Source organism: Pogona vitticeps, chromosome 1 (assembly GCF_051106095.1).
Source record: "Pogona vitticeps strain Pit_001003342236 chromosome 1, PviZW2.1, whole genome shotgun sequence".
Taxonomy (NCBI): Eukaryota; Metazoa; Chordata; class Lepidosauria; order Squamata; family Agamidae; genus Pogona; species Pogona vitticeps.
The window spans coordinates 73,093,404-73,111,828 of NC_135783.1; the positions used below are offsets into that span (position 1 = coordinate 73,093,404).

At 39.4% G+C, this 18,425-nt stretch overlaps 1 protein-coding gene across 11 annotated transcripts in view; it reads left to right on the forward strand.

The window, feature by feature from the left end:
* The window catches only part of SYNE1 (spectrin repeat containing nuclear envelope protein 1), a 350,189-nt gene that overhangs the window by 148,573 nt on the left and 183,191 nt on the right, over window positions 1-18,425 (forward strand). For 10 of the 11 annotated variants that reach the window (XR_013540562.1, XM_072995212.2, XM_078383243.1 and 7 more), the window contains 10 exons: window positions 839-1,011; window positions 2,259-2,568; window positions 6,044-6,208; window positions 9,150-9,506; window positions 11,458-11,594; window positions 11,908-12,085; window positions 13,756-13,938; window positions 15,312-15,455; window positions 16,681-16,836; window positions 17,382-17,546. Coding sequence is in view for 10 of the 11 variants with exons in the window: in XM_072995212.2 (XP_072851313.2) it covers window positions 839-1,011; window positions 2,259-2,568; window positions 6,044-6,208; window positions 9,150-9,506; window positions 11,458-11,594; window positions 11,908-12,085; window positions 13,756-13,938; window positions 15,312-15,455; window positions 16,681-16,836; window positions 17,382-17,546 (1,968 nt within the window). In the remaining variant the exon portion in view is untranslated. The remainder of the gene's footprint in view (window positions 1-838; window positions 1,012-2,258; window positions 2,569-6,043; window positions 6,209-9,149; window positions 9,507-11,457; window positions 11,595-11,907; window positions 12,086-13,755; window positions 13,939-15,311; window positions 15,456-16,680; window positions 16,837-17,381; window positions 17,547-18,425) is intronic. The other variant, XM_078383240.1, reaches the window with a different exon arrangement.

An 18,425-nucleotide genomic window follows, 5' to 3' on the forward strand; every position in this document is an offset into this window, starting at 1 on the left:
AGCCTTTCAAATATTTGAAAAGTACAATCATATCACCCCTCAGTCTTCTTTTCTCGAAGCTAAACATGCCCAATTCTTTCAGCCTTTCCTCATAAGGCTTGATCATCCTCATCAACCTCCTCTGAACTTGTTCCAATTTGTTAGCATCTTTCTGGAAATGTGGTGTCCAGAACTGGACATAATACTCAAGGTGAGGCCTAATCAGTGCTGAATGTGAACCCTTGCACTGCATTCCTCTCAGGATAATTAATCATTTCCATGTGAACAACAGCAGTAACTTCAGCAGTGGAAATTGAGGGGAAAAATGTTGAAATACAGTTAACCAACCAACACATAGTGAGATATCAACATCATTGTAGGAGTTCTTGAAACTGCTTTGCTCTTTATGATCAAAGGTTATTATCGGTTTGTTACAAATGAAACCTGAGATTATTTTAGTAGTTTAGTATTCTCAGCATTACCTTAATCTACAAAAAGACCAAATGCACATGGGAATTGTCTTACAGTTGTGAAAGGTTATCTTTCTATTGATTTCAAAAATAGAATTCAGCAGTTGCACCAGATTTATTCCATCAGGATAACTGCCTGTTCCTATAAAGCATTTGTAAAAATATATCAAACTGAATTATCTGCTTAATTTATAACAAGAACCCTGTAGAGAGTAGTCATCAGGAATCCACTAGGTGACAGCATTGCCTCCGGAAAAACTTAGATGGAAAATCCATTCTGCTATTGTTTTTCTATATAAATATGATACAGTTTTAAAATATGAGGGATGATATTTTTCTTTTATATAAGTTGTTGAACTAAAACCTCTTAATGTTCTTCTGCTTCTTAGGAGATCCTTTTAATGAAAGGTGATGGAGAGATCAAGTTAAACATGGCTATTGGAAAAGGTGAACAAGCCATTAAAAGTAGCAATAAAGAAGGGCAGAACGTGATACAGAACCAATTGCAAACTTTAAAAGATCTCTGGAGTAGCATTATTAGCACTGCCGTGAGTTGCCAGAGGTAAAATCTTTCAGTAGTTGCCTATTTGAATACTATGTGATCTTAATTTTGCAAGTTTTCCTGTTAGGTGGACTCTCTACTCTGTGGCTACATGAAATAATTATTTTGGCAATTTGGATCCTAAAATCCTTTAAATACAACCAAAGGAGCACAGATTTACCTGCAGTGTGAATGAATTTAGGGCAAAGTAATGCAGTCATAGCCTCTGTTCCCCCACAGATAAGTGTAGGGTCATGAAATGAGAACACTGATAGTTTATGTAGTCACAAGTGATTAGGATAGCAATTAGTCTTAGAGAGAGAAGTTAAAGAAATCACCACACACACAGGGATGTCTGCCAGCAGAGTCCTCCATATACACCTCTGGATCCACCTCTGGATCCAGCTCTCAATACAGCTCTGCATCAACTCTGGGGAAACACCCCCAGGAGGACTCTCTTTTATTAACCTTACAAGCTCACAGATAGTTGACAGTATACAGATAGTTTACAGAGTTCAGATAGGACAATGGTTACATAATGCCATTATGACTGGCCCAAGGAAAGGCTTTTAAGCAAGTTCTTTATCACATATGAGAAAGAGAAAGAATGTGTAGCCACGCCTCCCAGAAGCAGCCGCATCTTGCTAGAAGGGTGTGCCCTCACTACAACAACAATGTGGTTTAGCAATCTTGGGAATGGCACTCCCACAGATAAGGAAAGGGAAACTAAGAGGGAAACAAACCATTGCTTGCCTCCCCGTGGAAAACAGTAAAGGGTTATGCAGAATCAGTTTAGCATTCAGATATTTGCAGAACTCCCTTTCAAAATTCTGTCCCTGCAACTGAGTCAGGAATAAAAATGTGGGAAGGACCTTCTTGTAATCTAATTTTATGTCATAAATAATTATAATTATTTATTGAATAATTAATTTAATAAATAATTATAATTAACTAACTCTATGGACTTCTTACTGAGACAGCCTCAAGGTAGCATTAGGCCAATACTTATTCAGCGTATCAAAGATATAGACCTTAAGTACTCTCTAGCTAGTGCAGACAGGACTGTGTTTTGGCCTAAATTTTAACTTCCCCAAGCCTGCTAACTACCTATACCAAATTACAGCACCGAGATAATCGCTTTGCCTTTTCAAGAGCTAGATTTAACTGCTAACCATCCCTATATAATTATAATCTATTTTTATAGCTCAATTCATTTCTCTTAAGACTTATAAGATTTTGATCTCATTCTTGTTTTTTTTTAATATAAGCTTGTTGGAATCTGTGATTAATCAGTGGAATGATTACCTTGAGAGGAAAAGCCAGCTGGACCAGTGGTTGGAGTCAGTAGACCACAAAGTAGAGCAGCCATTGGGCCCCCAAAATGGCCTGAAAGAGAAATTTTCCCAACTGGACTATTTCCAAGCGGTTGTTTCTGAAGTGGAGGAGCATTCTAAAGATCTACATCAGCTCATGGGGAAAGCCAGAGACCTGCATTCTAAAACAGAGGATGATTCCTTTAGAGAAGACGCTCAAGAAGAGTTGAAAACACAGTTCACTGATATTGCAACTGTGGCTAAGGTAAATATCTATGATGTCTTGCTGTTGCATTAATATAATAGGCATTTAACCAGTGAACAGAGTTACACGAGTTTTATGTCAGGTCCAATGAACATATTTCTAAAGAGAATATATAACATAAATAATTATGTGCCATCGCGTCAATTCTCATTTATGGCAGCCCTTTTCAGGGATTTCCAGGAAGAGAACACTCAGAAGTGACTTACCATTCTCTTCGTCTGAGGGCATCTTGGGACTGTACAGCTTGCCCAAGACTGTACAGGCTGGCTCTTTTGGGATGCACAGTGGGGGGATTGAACTTATATCTTTGACTCCGCAGCCAGATACATAACTCACTGAGCTATCCAGCCTGAAAATATAATAGATAATAAATATTTAATCTCTATTGAAAAAGGATAGGATATATAAAATACATTACCCCCCCCCCAAAAAAATTATTGGACAATTATCTTAGACATTTTATGGCTTTAAGTAAACCTTCAGTGTAATTAGTGCCAGGAAGAAAATGTGGCTCATTATTTTGGAATGTCTTTTTGAATAATACGATGATGAAAGAACTGAGGAACTTTGCCATTTTAGAGTGCAATGGAAGAAGGAGGGTGGAAGGAAAAATTCATTCATAAAATCTTTGTGACTCGTGTTGTATGTTTTCCTTTGGCTAAAATAATCTAACAGTGTGTCATCTTGAGAACAGATTAAAAGATATGGAAGCCCTATACTATTGAGAACCCTTAATTATAAATTAAAATGTTGGTATCTCCACCTTTGACATATATAGAGAAAGGCCCATAAGTACATAGTGATGGTGATGTGGTATAGTCATAGTACTAAATAGTAGAGATGGGCACAAATCAGAAAAATGGTGATTCATTTTGATTCATGATTCATCAAGGTTGACCTCTGGGTAGAGTGGGTGGCATATAAATTAAATTAAATAAATAAACAAATAAAAATGAATCATGAATTACCAATTTACGATATTTTTTTCTGATGAATCAATGAATCAATTTGTCATTTCATTTTTTTTACTTTAAAACCATATTAAATACCCCCAAGCATCTAGAGCAATCAAATTCACATGGAAGTTTCCCTTGAATCTCCTCTATAATCATCCATGTTCGGTGAAGTTTGGGTTTCAGACATCCAAGTTATACACCCATAAAGTGGGTACCCCCAAGAAAGTGCCCTTTAGCAGCGGGCTTGGGAAACTCAATCTTCACCAAATTTGGAGTAAAGGTAGAGAAGAGTCAGAGGAAGCTTTGCTGCAATTTTGGTGTCTCTAGGTGCTGGGGGGCACTTTATAGCCAAATGAATTGACAAATAAAAATTGCTAAATATTCATTGATTCGGATTTGTTGGAGGCATTGATTGGTATGAATACAAATGGAAGAACTGCAATTTTTGAACAAATTTGGTGACTTGTGTTTTAATTCCTGCTCATCTCTACTAAACACTGAGTCTAAAGTCGAGTAATAGACATGGGGACAAATAAAAAAAATGAATCACAATATTCATCAGAAATCGCTGATTTATGTAATATTTGTTGTTTCATATTCATCAGTTCCTGAGGCCCAAAGAATATGAAGTGACCAATATTTCCCATTTATATTAGTCCCTTCATTCGGGCCATAGACCAAGCTTGGCTGCTGGAATGGCCATTCTGGCAGCCTAATTTGCTCTCTCTGCCTATGGGCCTGCCAAACAGCTGTTTGGTGAGCCCACTTTCTCTGCCTCCACAGCCTGCACCCTATCCCCTGCTCACTGTCCTACCTACATTGTCGTCCAGCCACTACAGCCACCACCACTGCGCCACCGCCTCCACCTCTACCAGAATAGAAGCTAGGCTGCCAGAATGGAAACCACCATTCCAGCAGGCTGTCCTTCTCTGTCTGCCTCTGTACATGCCGAACAGTTGATCAACGTGCGGAGAAGCATAGAGACCAGACTAGTCTGCCAGAATAGTGTTTTCTGTTCCAGCAGGCTACCTTCTGTTTCACCAGTTCCAGTGGCAGTACAAAGTAGAGAGGCAAAGGGAGGCAGTGGGAAGAGGATGGGGGGCAGGCAGTTGGGTGGGGGACTCAGCTTTTTTTTACAGCCATGGGCTGTCTTAAAAAAAACCCTGACAAACCATGGACTGATTCGTGGTTCGTTGGAAAACCCAAAGGAAGTTTGTGGTTCATGGTTCATCAACCTTGATGAACCACAAACCACAATAAACTGCCATTTTGGTGGTTTGCTCCTATCTCTAGTGGGTAGCTAATGGGGTTTGGAGTGGATTGAGTCTTCTTTAGCCCACTGAAAACTGCATCCTGGTGCTACTCCACTGAATTTCAGTGGCATGGCAATGGGAGAAAAATAGCTACTTTCCTTTAAAATTAAGTTGGCTTTGCTAGATTTTGACTGCACAGTAGTGGCCATGCAAAACATCTTGTTTTCCCTTGCAAGAAGGCTCATGGAGATGGTTTGTGTTCAAGGTAATTTGTGCTCCAAACCATAGATGGCTCATAATGGAGATAAGGGGTACCCCCCCTTGCATTTGTATGAGGTGAGGCATTCCAGTCCAAGAGTTGTCCCTGCTTCCAGGACAGTGCGATTTAGGTGGAAAACAAGGCATACACTCTCCACTGAAGAATGACTTAACAGAGCTACTGTTAAATAGTATATATTTTGAAACCAACAGAATTCTGCCATGCAGCAGATTTCTTTTAAATAAAATTCTCTCTCTTTTTCTCCTCTGCTGCTGCTGTTGCCTTGCCAAATTTGGCAATGGGTTGAGTCAAAAGGGCCACAAGAAACATTGTGTGTGCACGTGTGCATGTGCATGCAAAGACTTGTAGTAGAAACTGAAATAGTGAAAAAAAGAGAGGTGATAGAAGATGTGAAAAGATGTAAAAAGCTTCTTTGTATATTGTAGTTCATGGGGATTGGGGAGCTTGCTTCAGCTTCACTGGACATGCTTAAACCTAATGGGACAAGAGGTCTCTCACATTTATGAGCTATTTGTTGTTAATATGCTCATAACAGAACCATTTGAGCCCACAAAGGTAATACTAGGAGATTCTGGTCAGTGGTAGTACTCTTGGAGATATAATCAGATTGGCACCTGTGGATCTCTAAATAAAGATAATCAAAAGCTCCTTTCCATACCTGGATCAAAAGCAAGAGTGGCAAGGACTCATAAAACTCACTAATTACAGGCAATCATCTACTCCTTCTAAAGAAAATACTGCAAGTACTGTAAGAAATAGCTGCTTGTACAACTGAAACAAATATTTGTTTGTTTGTTTGTTTGTTTGTTTGTTTGTTTGTTTGTTTGTTTGTTTGTTTGTTTGTTTGATTATATCCCACCTATCTGGTCAGGCAATTGAAATATTTATTTCCTTGAGTAGAAGATAAATGCCATCCAGTGAATTAAAGCTTTAGCTTTTTATTCCTTGAACATAGTAATGAAATGCTGCATCATTATGGCTTCCAGGAAAAAATGAGAAGAGTAGAAGATATTGTCAAGGATCATTTGCTGTACCTTGATGCAGTACATGAATTTACTGACTGGCTTCACTCAGCAAAGGAGGAGCTTCACCGCTGGTCGGACGCCTCGGGGGATTCAGCAGCTATACAGAAAAAACTGGCCAAAATTAATGTGAGAAATTCTGCTGTAGTAACTTTGCAATTTATATTGGTACATATTTATTGGAGATGCATGGAAGTTGCATGGAAGTTGTGAGAGCCATGCTATGGGATTGAAGGAGAAGGTCTCTGAAGATCTCTCCCTATTTTTAAATCTCTCATACAGCAATGGAAATTTTCAGTAATTAAGGATTTCTTCCTTCTGCTCTGATGTTCCCATGGCTTCCATGTAATAAAACTCATTTGTGAGTTGACAAGCCATGGAACAGCAGGAGCAAGTCTTCAATTACTGAATATTTCCACCTACTTACCCTTCTATAGGTATGACTTGAGTCAACAACTTTTCGGCCTTCTGGTTATTGGAATGGGTGGATGTGCTTGCTTTGTTTCATGAAGGCAAAGGACACTACACAAAGACAGTTTGCACAAATTATGGACACCTTCATGAGAACAAATACCAGTTCTTGTTTCATGCTCACCCAGAGGCAAGGAATCACATGGGACTTTGAAATTCCTCAGCAAAGCATTTTATCAGCGCAAGAGAGGCTACATCAGTAAGAACCAAGAATTTAAGCAGTGTTCTTTACATCCCTTATATGCTTTTAGACCTGACGATAATAACCCATTGCTTTCCTTGGAATAACTTGGATTCAAACTTTGCTTCTGCTACCAAACCAGTGAAATTGAAAGAGGTGGTTTTTGCTCCCTTCTGTTTCCAAAATATATCCTCAAAGGGCTTTCTAGGACAGGGTGGGAGCTGGAACTGGGGAACTGCAAAGGAATTTGCAGTCAATCACCTTATGCTAGTAGGATCTCTCATCTGGATCAAAGGCATTCCATGGGCCAAACCTTGTTGTGTGCAAAAGACAATGTTTGAATTCAGCCCAACATATTTTAAGTTCAGCTATGAGCATTTTTGCTGGTCTCAGTTCTATTCATAGATGCTTGTCCTCAATTATTTTAAGTAAGCGAACAATGTATCTTACAGGGGTTATTGTGTTGCACACTATGTATATTCAGGAGAATTGGATTCTGCAGATGCATAAACAAAGATTGGAAACTGTGAAAAAACTTTTCATAATAGGACTAGCATTATGTTGCATCTTGCCATTTTCTGCAACAGAAAGTGATAATTGCATTTTGAATATCACACGCAAAATAATACACATTTCTTAAGACTTGTAAGTGCAAAATGGGTGCAATTTCATCTAAAATGGATGATATGAAATTCTGGACAGAACTGCAAAGTGGAACATCTGCATTGCCCATTGTTTTCTCTGACTGTACACTAAATACTTATAAAGTAGTATATGTTATAAAATATGCCACATGGCATGATACTATTTTTATTATTGCTAAATGCCCACCACTTACTTGCTATGAAGAAAAATACTGGAACAGTTTGCAGCATTAACATGTATATTAAATCTGTCAGACAAGGCCCATTGCCACATTCCCATCAAGTAACATTCAGTAGGCTGTGGCACAATCAGCAAGGCCGCCTCTGAAGATCTTAAAGATGTAATAGATACGTTTATAACCTTTGTCCCAATAAGATTGTGAAAATCTCATCAATGTTTCATTTATGGTTGAGATAGGGTGCCTCAACATGAGACATTCTGAGAAGCCTTCTCAAATGGATGCAAGAGTTCTGAAATCCAGCAGAAAAGTGTGCTATTATCACACTGTGGCTGTAAAAAAAGGCAAAAAAATATTTTAGGATGTATTAACAGAAGTAAAGTCTCCAAATCCTGTGAAATACTAGTTCCCTTGTATTCGACACTGGTTAGTCCTCATCTTGAGTTCTGTGCCCAGTTGTAGACACTGCACTTTAAGAAGGATGCTGACAAACTGAAACAATTTCAGAGAAGGGCAACAAGGATGATCAGGGAACAGCAAACCAAGCCTTGTGAGGAAAGTCTGAAAGAACTGGGCATGTTTAACCTTGGGATATGATAGCACTTTTCAAATACTTGAAAGTAAATCATGTAGAGGAGGGAGAAGGATCTTTTCTCAATCATGCCAGAGTGCAGGACATGTGATAACGGGATCAAGTTATAGGAAGCCAGAGTTAACACTAGGAAGTGTGCTTTTTCAGTAGTGGACCCTTCCCTTTAGAACAAGCCACCAATAGAGATTCATTAGGTGTCTGCCTTCTTGGTTTTTAAGAAATTAGTTAAAAGCAGTATTATTTAAATACACCTTTTATTAGTACTTTACTATCTGAGTTGTTTAAATCTTTTTAATTTGTTTTATTCTGTTTAAAGACAGATTTTAGTGAGTGACAAGTTTTATCTATTTTATGATATTTACTTTATTTTGTATTATGAGAGAGAGAGAGAGAGAGAGAGAGAGAGTGCACAAGTTGAAATAATGAAGAAAGAAGGAAATAAATCAGGCCATGATTTGCCTCCCTATATATGTAAATAACAAAACCCTGAACACAGTCAGATAGCTAAAGGGCAGCCTGTGTAGCTCCATCAGGAAAACGTTAATATATGTGTGTCCAGGCACTTCCCAGTGTTCTTCAACATCCACCATTAGCTGTAATTCCTAAGCTGTTCTCAAGGATAGCTCCATACAGAGTGCATTACAGTAGTCCAGTCAAGAAAACTAGCCTAGTTATCTCTTGGTGGCCAACTTTAATCAAAACAGACTTGTTTCTGTGTTCTTGGGAAATATGGCTAATTTCTTCCCCTTTTTGATACTGCAGCTCTTTCTAACTTTGAACTATTTGTCTTACTTTCGGCACAGATTTTTTCCCTTTTCTGTTTCACTTTATCCTTTCGCTTACATTTTACTGCAGAATACATTTTTGGTGAAAATGCTTGTGAAGCCAGAGCAGCCGGCAGTGCTCTGTATAATGCTGTGTGTCATTTGTAGTAAATGTGTGCTGCTATCCAGCTGAGGTGGATCCTAGCCATTTCAGTTACCATGGCAATATTCCATTGCAGGAGCTGATAGATTCCAGACAAACTGGTGAGAGCCGCCTGAACAGAGTTCAGGCGCTGGCTCCTGCAGTGAAAAAGGACACAACTGTTAAGGGCTGCAAAGACATCGACGCGGAAATGCAGGCCCTTCAGTCCGACTGGAAGCAGTGGGAAGAGAGTGTGTTCCAAACCCAAAAGGGCTTGCAAGACCTGGAGAGTCAGATGGCCATGTCTGAGCAAGAGTTTACCACGCAGGCTACTCAGCTGGAAGAGGCCCTGCAGCACTTCGGCACACGCCTTGCAACCTGGTCTGAACGACTGACCCCTCTGGACAGCAAGCACACAGACAAAGAGGTAGTGGAATGCTGGCACCGAGAAAAGGTAAACCATTTTGTTTCTGTCTTCGCTTTTTCTCCCGTTTATACTTTTAAACTCTTGCTTTGGAAAAAGTGATATGCAAAAGAAGTTCAGAATGAACTTTTTAACTGGATAGAAACAGTTAATGCTGAAAGCTCTGAGGCAAGCTACGTGAAACAAGATAGCATGTATGAGTGACTTTCAGAAGTGATTTTGCGACTTCCTGTGTGCACAGATGTTGCATAGCATTGCTTAGTGTTTATAGCACTGAACCTGGGCGCTCTGAACGGAGCAGAAATAAGATACAAATGTTTTGAGCATTCTGCTAAGCTTCTTTGGTTTTCCAAGATGTGTCAATTCCTCATCACAGTTGTTGATGTTGTAGGCCACTGTATGAACAGGGAAAATGTGCACAGAAAGTTACTTTCATTTTCCTATTCTGCAAACTACTTTATTTTAGAGTGTTTAGATAGGCAGTTGCTTTGCTCTTCTTCAAATGACACATTTCCACAAAGTTCCTTGGTGTTCTTTGTCATGAGACTTTGCTTTGATTTCATTAAAACTTTTTTTGGAAAAAAAAAACCCATATACTTCTGTAGTACCTTTTCTCCCTGCAAAAATGTACAAATGTGGTTCTCCCCCTCCCCCCCTTCTGCTTTGTGGAGAAGTTTCTGAGACATTTTTGGAGTGGACTGGTATGACTTCTCTTACTTTTACAGACAGGGTGTTTGATAGTTTTTCTTTATTTGCTTTAAGGCTCTTTCTCACATCCTCCCAGTTCATGTGCTCAGCATTCTCATGTGACTGACATTACCAAATTTCCTAGTGTTCTCAGAAATTTCTCCAAGTCCCTGTTCTTCATGGCTTATTTTGCGTTTTCCCCATTCCACATGAATGACTAAAAACCCCTGCACCAAATACTACTGACTCAGTTCAATTTTTTACGTCCTCTCAATTTAACATTGTTTTGACATAAAGAGTTCAAACTGATTTGAAATAATCTACAATGTATTAATATTATTACTAGAAATATCAGCATCTTTCCCCATTGAAACAAACCTTTAATCAAATCCATTCACCAATCATATTTTCCTATTTTTTTAGAAGCCTCAGATTCCCTGATGCAAAATCCGCTGTTCTCATATCTCTGGGTTGGCCTTGAGGGCCACAAAAATGTCCATGACCCACCAGTTGTGCACCCCTGTTATTTTACATCATATTGAAAAACTAGGGGGTTCATGCTAGCTGGGCCAAAATGAAGGAAAATGAGATTTGTGGCTTGTCTTCAAAAAGAGCTGATATTTTCGAAATGAATTCTTTCTCACTGGTTTTAGAGTCAAGGGCTGTCACATATGTGGGGGGATACTTGTCAGCCATCACCATCAGATTCTTCGCTGGTGCCCTGGCATGCCACCTTCTCCCTCTGACATATGAGGGGAGGTTCTGATACTGGATGTCTTGGAAGGAAAAATCTTACAAATCCAGTGGTCCTTGAGCCATTCTTTCATGACCTGTGGTTATGCACCAGTAGTGTATTTCCACTTGGTCCTCTTGGTGGCATGAAAATAATCAAATATCCTAAACTTCAGTATACCCCTGGGCACTTTAAAATGCACATTATTCATTCATTCATTCATTCATTCAGTCAGTCAGTCAGTCAGTCAGTTAGTTGCCTCCATTACTTCCACTGATTAACCAGCTGAAGTTTGAGTTGACTGAAAGTTGTGACTTGTACAATTAAAACTCACAGCCTTACCAGAGCTATATTTATTCAGTGTTTTAAAATTGCTGTAAATAACAACATTTATAGTCACTTGTTATATTGTCAGAAATTCTTCACCGTCAATTTTAAACGAACAATAGCAGCAGTACTAGGATGAGCAGGGGATATGCCATGTAATGTATGTATGTGGAAAAAGTCACAGTTACAGTACATAGAGATAAATACTTTTGGATATGATTTTGTTCTAATTAGGAGACACTGGATGACCTAGGGAAGGCAGAACATACGACTGATGATATTAAGACTCAGTTAAATGATCTTTGTCGATTTTCCAAGGATCTGAGTACCTATTCTGCAAAAGTGTCACAGTTAATTAAGGAATACAACAGGTATGTTTTTATTTTATAATAGGAATAACCAGTATGGCGTTCACATCTGTAATCTGATTGTGATTATTATGTGCTTCGAACTTTAACTTTCAAAGCAAGTTAAAATGCTGTAAAAACTCACAAATCAAATTTTCTTTGAGCGGCAATTTAGATTTTTTTTAAAAATTCTGGCTCAACTAATAACTGTCAGATTGATTTGTTACATAAAGCATTTTATGTTAAGTTGTTTATCATGTTGGAAGAAGTATCTGTTCAATTTTGAGTGATAGAATCCTAATTTATGTTTTCATTTGACTAACATGATGCTCTGAAGTCTTTGTCTACAAGCTGCAAAGGGTTGCCAAAGTAAAGAGCAGGCCTTGCAACAGAGATTCAGAACAGCCTACAGAGACTTCCAGCAATGGCTAGTTAATTCAAAGATCACTACTGCCAAATGTTTTGACGTCCCTCAAAGTGTCAGTGAAGCTGCAGCCAACATACAGAAAATACAGGTAACTTGTACATATCTAATGTTTCTAGCACAGAAATAATATCTGTTCCTCATAGCATCTTCCTGAGTGGTTGGTGCTTCCAATTATGCTTGCGTCAAAGAAATCTGGGTTTAGAACTGTAACCTTGTCTGTGACTCTTAATAAGAAGTTAATATTTAATAGTACACAAATACAGTTGCTAATAATTGATTGCTAGGAAAAAGGATATTATCCAGGTAAAAATGTTTGGTTCTTTAAAGATTTATATTTGTTTTTTTTAAAAGTTAAGATCTATGTGTAATAGTGGTCTAAAAATGCAGATATATGTCATAATTTAGCTCTATGGAAATACACCTGACCTTACCACAGCATTGTATACTTCTCTGACTCTCTCTGTCTCTCTCTCTTTCTCCCTCCCCCTCTCTCCCTGTCCCTCAATCTTTCTTTGTTGTGCCCACAACAAATAATTCAATAGCATTATCTTTTATGTTACATTAACTGCAGCTAACAACCTCAGCCAAAATGAGACAAACTATAGCTGATTTTAACAGCATTTAGTAGAAACATGCTCATTCCAAATATAGCTTGTGGAGTTGACTTGCATTCATTAATTGTCGTTAAGGCAAATCACAGTTTTTGTTTTGAATAATGTGCTAAACTAATCTTAAGTGGGGAATGTGACAATACCAGAGAAGGAGAGGACAGGTTAGGATTCAGGAGCCCAAGGTGAGTGTTCTTTAAAAGTTAAGATGTGATTCAGCACTATGTGTAAATTGAGTCTGTACATATTTATGAACAGAGTGAAGAATGGTATGTAGTGTACTTGTTTTAAATAATTTATTGATGTATTCCAATGTTAGATTTTGCTGATCATAATGCATAATTAAAATTTATTTGTAGGAAAGTCATTTAATTTCTTGTAGAGTTTATAGTACATTGAAGAAGGCTTATATATTTGCAGTAAGGCATGTGAAAGGCAGAAACTGTTGTTAATTTGTAATTACTATTCATAGGATAGTGAGAGGGACCAAAAGCAAGTTTCATGAATTTTAAATTTAATAGAAAGTCATTTGGTTGTTCTGGGTTTTTCAGGCTCTTTGGCCATGTTCTGAAGGTTGTTCTTCCTGACGTTTTGCCAGTCTCTGTGGCCGGCATCTTCAGAGGACAGCAACCTGTGCTCTGGATGCCTCTGAAGATGCCGGCCACAGAGACTGGCGAAACATCAGGAAGAACAACCTCCAGAACACGGTCAAAGAGCTCGAAAAACCCAGAACAACCATTAGATCCCGGCCGTGAAAGCCTTCGTGAATATATAGAAAGTCATTTGTTTGCAAAACAAAAATAGCCTGATCTTCTCGAAGGTCATCGTTCTGGCTTTGAAACATGAACATGAAAAATTCTAAGTACAAAACTTGAGCCTAAAGAGAATAGTTTGCCTGTTTTGCAAGAGCACCCTTTCCTTCTCTCTTAGGATTACATCTCTCAGGTTTGGTCCAAAAACTCTTCATATCAATTATTCAGTCTATCATTCATGAAGCAAAATATGGGAGACTGGCCAGAGTGCTCTTTGAGTACTGGGACAAGTAAAGATTGACTGAACAGGCAGCATATCTGCTGCCCTTTGTTTGCAAGATATAACACAGACCATATTACTGCTAATTTTATAATTTGTTGTGGTTTTTTTTATTTAGGAATTCTTAACTGAAACGGAAAGTGGCCAGCACAAATTAAACTTGGTGGTATCCAAAGGAGAACTATTAAGTTCTATTTTACCTAAAGAGAAAGCTAAATATATCAAAGCTAAAATTGCTTCAGTTAAAGAAGATTGGAAAAAATTTATCTCCACATTGCACCAAAAGGAAACAGCCCTGGAGGTATGGAACAAAGAAGTGTATTTTTCAGAAATATTTGCCAAAATGCTCTTGTGTTTTTGTCAGTGAAATGCAGTTGGTATACATCTTGTTGGTGATGGTGAGGGTGAAGAGGAGGACTTTCCAGCCTCTCTTGGTGACACTGGTGAGCCATATCATGTCTCCACACCAGTGAAGGAGTTTCCTACCATCAGCTCACTGGTGGACTGGGAAGGGGCTGACGAGGAGCTGAGGGGTAATAGAGTACTAGAAGGTGGACAGATGGGGAAGGTTCTACAAGAAGAAGGGGCACCCCCCCCCCAGAAGAGGATAAAGAGAAGGGAAGAGAGGAGGAGGCAGTAGCAGATTGCTGGCATGAGGGAAGGGAAGAGCCAGAGAGGGAAGCCTATCATGCTGAAATGGGAAGGAATGCCACCAAGAACCTGAGGACAGAGTAGGAACTGGTTGAGAGGAAAGATCTGTCTACAGGAGCAATCACACAATTGCGGGTACCATGGGAGCAAGCAGAGCAAGTATAGCCTGCTCAAAACTGTGAACCTAATCCTGAGAATAAAGGGGGCCTCAACTTACCAGACCTTCTTGTTTGTGGTGGAGCGGTGGCCCGGTTGACATCAGGGCTCCTGAAAATGGTCCTGTAGCCATGGCTGGCTGGGGGCACGGAGACTGACAAGGGGGTGCGGCTGCCCCCATTGGCTCAAAACAGGAGTCACGGGGGCTCTCCAGTCATTCTGTAACTGAGCAGGTTCTCCTCCCTCCCTCCCCCATTCTAATGTTGTATTTAGCTACGATGCACATGCGAGAAAAGTTTTATTTGCAGCATTGCTACCTGCACAATTTTTGGCACAACTTTCTGTGATGGTTTGTGGCATTGGAATGGATCTCCTCGCTGTTAATGGGCTCCAGGCAGGGATCCCCTTAAAGGTATCTGGAGACAGAGCAGGGTTTGGTCTAGATTGGGGGCCATATGCCTGTCACTGTCCCCAGGGCAGGGAGTCATGGACTAGTGTACGCCCACATGGACTCCAGGGTCTGTCACCCCAGGCAGATTACCCGCAGCAGACTGCTTGGAGCAGCATCAAGACGTAGGCGGGCATTTTGATCCACTGGTTCCATCCCAATGTCAGGCCAGCAACTTGCTGCTGAGACCAATAAAGTTGTGTCCTTTCTTTCCAGGACTGTCTGTGTGGTCATTATGGTAATAGGTAGGATTGCCTGGGCCTGCTCGGCCCTAGGCCAACAGTGTGCAATGCCATTTGGAAGAGGTTGAATATCACCTTGTAGGTCAGGATCCTTATTGGCAGTACAGTCATTTACATAAAATATACCACTAATGCAAAGTCATACATAGATGCTTTTTTTTCTCCACATTTTCTCAGAACCTAAAGACCCAGATGAAAGATTTTGACATGAGTGCAGAACCTCTTCAGGACTGGTTAAGTGAAACCCAAAAAATGGTGCAGGACAGCAGTAATCGCCTGCATGACCTCCCTGCTAAAAGGCGAGAACAGCAGAAACTGCAGGTGATGATATAACATGAGCTTCAGCTTTGTCTTGTTAGAGAGTATCTCTGGCTGCACAATTCGTCCTGATATCATGCTTTGTTTCTTTCTCTTATGAGTTGGCTGGTTCACCTGATCAGTTCAAAACACATCCTTTAATCCTTTACAGGGTAGTTTGGCAAATCCCGATTTAAAGTGTGATCCTCTCAATTACCATTCAATCCAGACTTTTTGTGTAGTTCCATGTTGTAGAGGTGAACACAATTTCTTTAAGTAACTTAGCCTTGCTTTTTACAAAAAGCAAAACATTCATTTAATGTCAGGACATCATTGTAGGTGAAGAAGGTAGGGTTGCTCATGTTTAACAACTAGACATGGGATATTCATATTTGTGTCCCTGGGGAGGAGGCGGGATGATGAGCCTCCCCACTCAGCTGCTGAGTGGTTGGCTGTGCAAGGAGGCAGGAAAGAGCTGGCAGGGCTGCTTCCATGATTGGCATGGTGAGAATGATGCCAGCTTCACACAACATGGGGTGACCAGTAGTTGGACCTGCTTGTTCGAGGGGGAGGGACTGGACTTCCCAGGTACCTGTGATTCCGATATTAATATTTGTATCCACAGGGAAACAATTACAGGTATCTCATGTCTATTAACAATAAAAGCAGCAACAGCTGATTGACCAAGCAAACACTAGTGTTTATACACTTGAGCTGTAGACCTTGGAATCTCTTAGCATCTTTGTAAGATTAAAACTGAAATAAAACATGTATAGGTTTTGCACGCTGCCATGGACAGGAGACAGATGTAGCTTATCAACAGTGACACTGAAGTCATTTGTTCACAGGTATCAATGACACTCTTGCCACTGCATGTCACAAAGTGGTTACTGCAATCTCATTTGGGACAGTGATAGGCTGGACAAATTTTCAAGGGGATCCTTTACCTTTACCTTTTAGGCTGGAAGAGAGTGGTTTGTTCCTTTTCTCCACTAACAAAATATTCAGTCTCCTTGCTGCAAATATGTCTCCAGTAGAAGCCTTGTTTGAGGAGGCACTGTCATTCTCCCATCACCTCTGCGCAACAAGCAAGTAATAGCAGCACTCTAAAATGACCATCTAGAAAGGTCTTTATGTCCACGTCCCTTAACACTTTTGCGGAAGCCATTTCTTTAATTTTCTTGCTACATGTCTTCTTTACAATTCGCCTTTTGCATCTGCACCTAACAAACCTGCTTATGCTTTACAGTCTGTCCTTGAGGAAATAAGGTGCCATGAGCTTCAGCTCAACAGGCTAAAAGAGAAAGCTCAGCAGCTTTGGGAAGAACAAGCTGCCAGCAAAAAGTTTGTGCACAGAGTCTCTCAGCTATCTTCTCAGTATCTTGCTTTGAGCAATGTAACAAAGGTAATGTGCCCATCTCTGTATGCTTTTATGTGGCAGACATTCTGAAAAATGAGAGTTTACATTTGAAATACTGAACTTCTGTTTCCTTTAAAGTGCCTATCTGTCTGTGTAGCAAAAATGATGATATGAACAGAAACAGAATCACTTAGCAATATTTATAAAGCGTCTGCATGTAAGTAGCAGAGCTAGTGAAGTGATCCAGGAAGACATAGGCTTGTTTTGTTTTCTGGTACTCATGCTTTCCCACTACTTCCATTCAATGTAAATGCAGCAAGGGGAAAAAGAATGAGTATGTATCGTACCTGTAGTATATGTGTAGTAGCTTGGGAAGTATTCACCAATGCACCCGAGGTTGGAATTGACAGGTGGACATTAACCAAAAGCAGAAAAGGAAAATCAGGGCAAGTTGGTCTTTCTAACTTTCTGCCCCTTGACTCATTCTGAACATAGTCTTCTGAGATTTCCCTTTCTGATTTTTTTTCAACACCAGTGGAATGTTAGATTATCGGAACAGTTGGTAATGTTAACATCTGTATGCTTTTAAGGAAAAGGTCTCAAGAATGGACAGAATTGTAGCTGAACATCAACAGTTCTCTCATGATCTGAAAGAGCTTCAGGACTGGATGGCAGATGCAATTCAGATGCTAGAATCGTACTGCCATCCCACCGCAGAGAAAAATGCCCTTGATAGCAGAATGGCAAAACTTGAGGTAAGTAAAGTGCAAGCACAAAGTCTCTTTAACTCAAATATTTAACATTAGATTTTTCTATTAATGTTAGATATTCCTTCTGTTCATTTCATATTTCTGAAGACAATTTTGCATATGTACTTTGTTGTTATTGTTGTTTTGACTTATATACTGCCCCATATTGCTCTATGGGCAGTTCACAACACAATTATACAGAGGACATTTTACCTCCCAGCAAGCTGAGTAGGCATTTTACCAACCTGAGAAGTGTGGAGGCCTAGGTAAACATTGAATATGTTGGGATCAAACTCAAGTTGTGTACAGAGATTTGACTGCAGGACTGCAGTTTAACCACTGCACCACGGGGCAGTTGTTCTTTGCCATCAAGTATCTTCTAACTTAGCAGTGAGCCACTGCCAAATTTAAATCTTTTTTCATGTCTGCTTTCTTTATGGCCCAATTTTCATATCCATACACAGTAATAAAAATGCCATGGTATAGATTAATTTGGCCTTGGCCTTCACCAACACATCCTTGCTCTTAAGAATCTTTTCTAGTATGTACCTCACAAAAGCAAACTCTGTTTTCAAATCTATTTTATTTCATAATAGAAATAGGGAGTTTATGAAAGTAAACATATCGCCATAGAAATATTAAAACAAATGAGATCAGTCATAGTTATTAAAAATTAATATTAGGGTTTCTATAATCATGTAAGCATATGCAATTTGTTTTAAAAATCTCTTCACACACCTTGCTTTCTCATGGGTTTGGGGATAGGAAGAGGGATTTGGAAATTTATTTTTGTACATATTTTTTTTTTCCTTTTCTGGTCTTGAAAATGTATTATTAATGTTTCACATAATTCTTACATTTGCCAAAACACATATTCATAGTGGG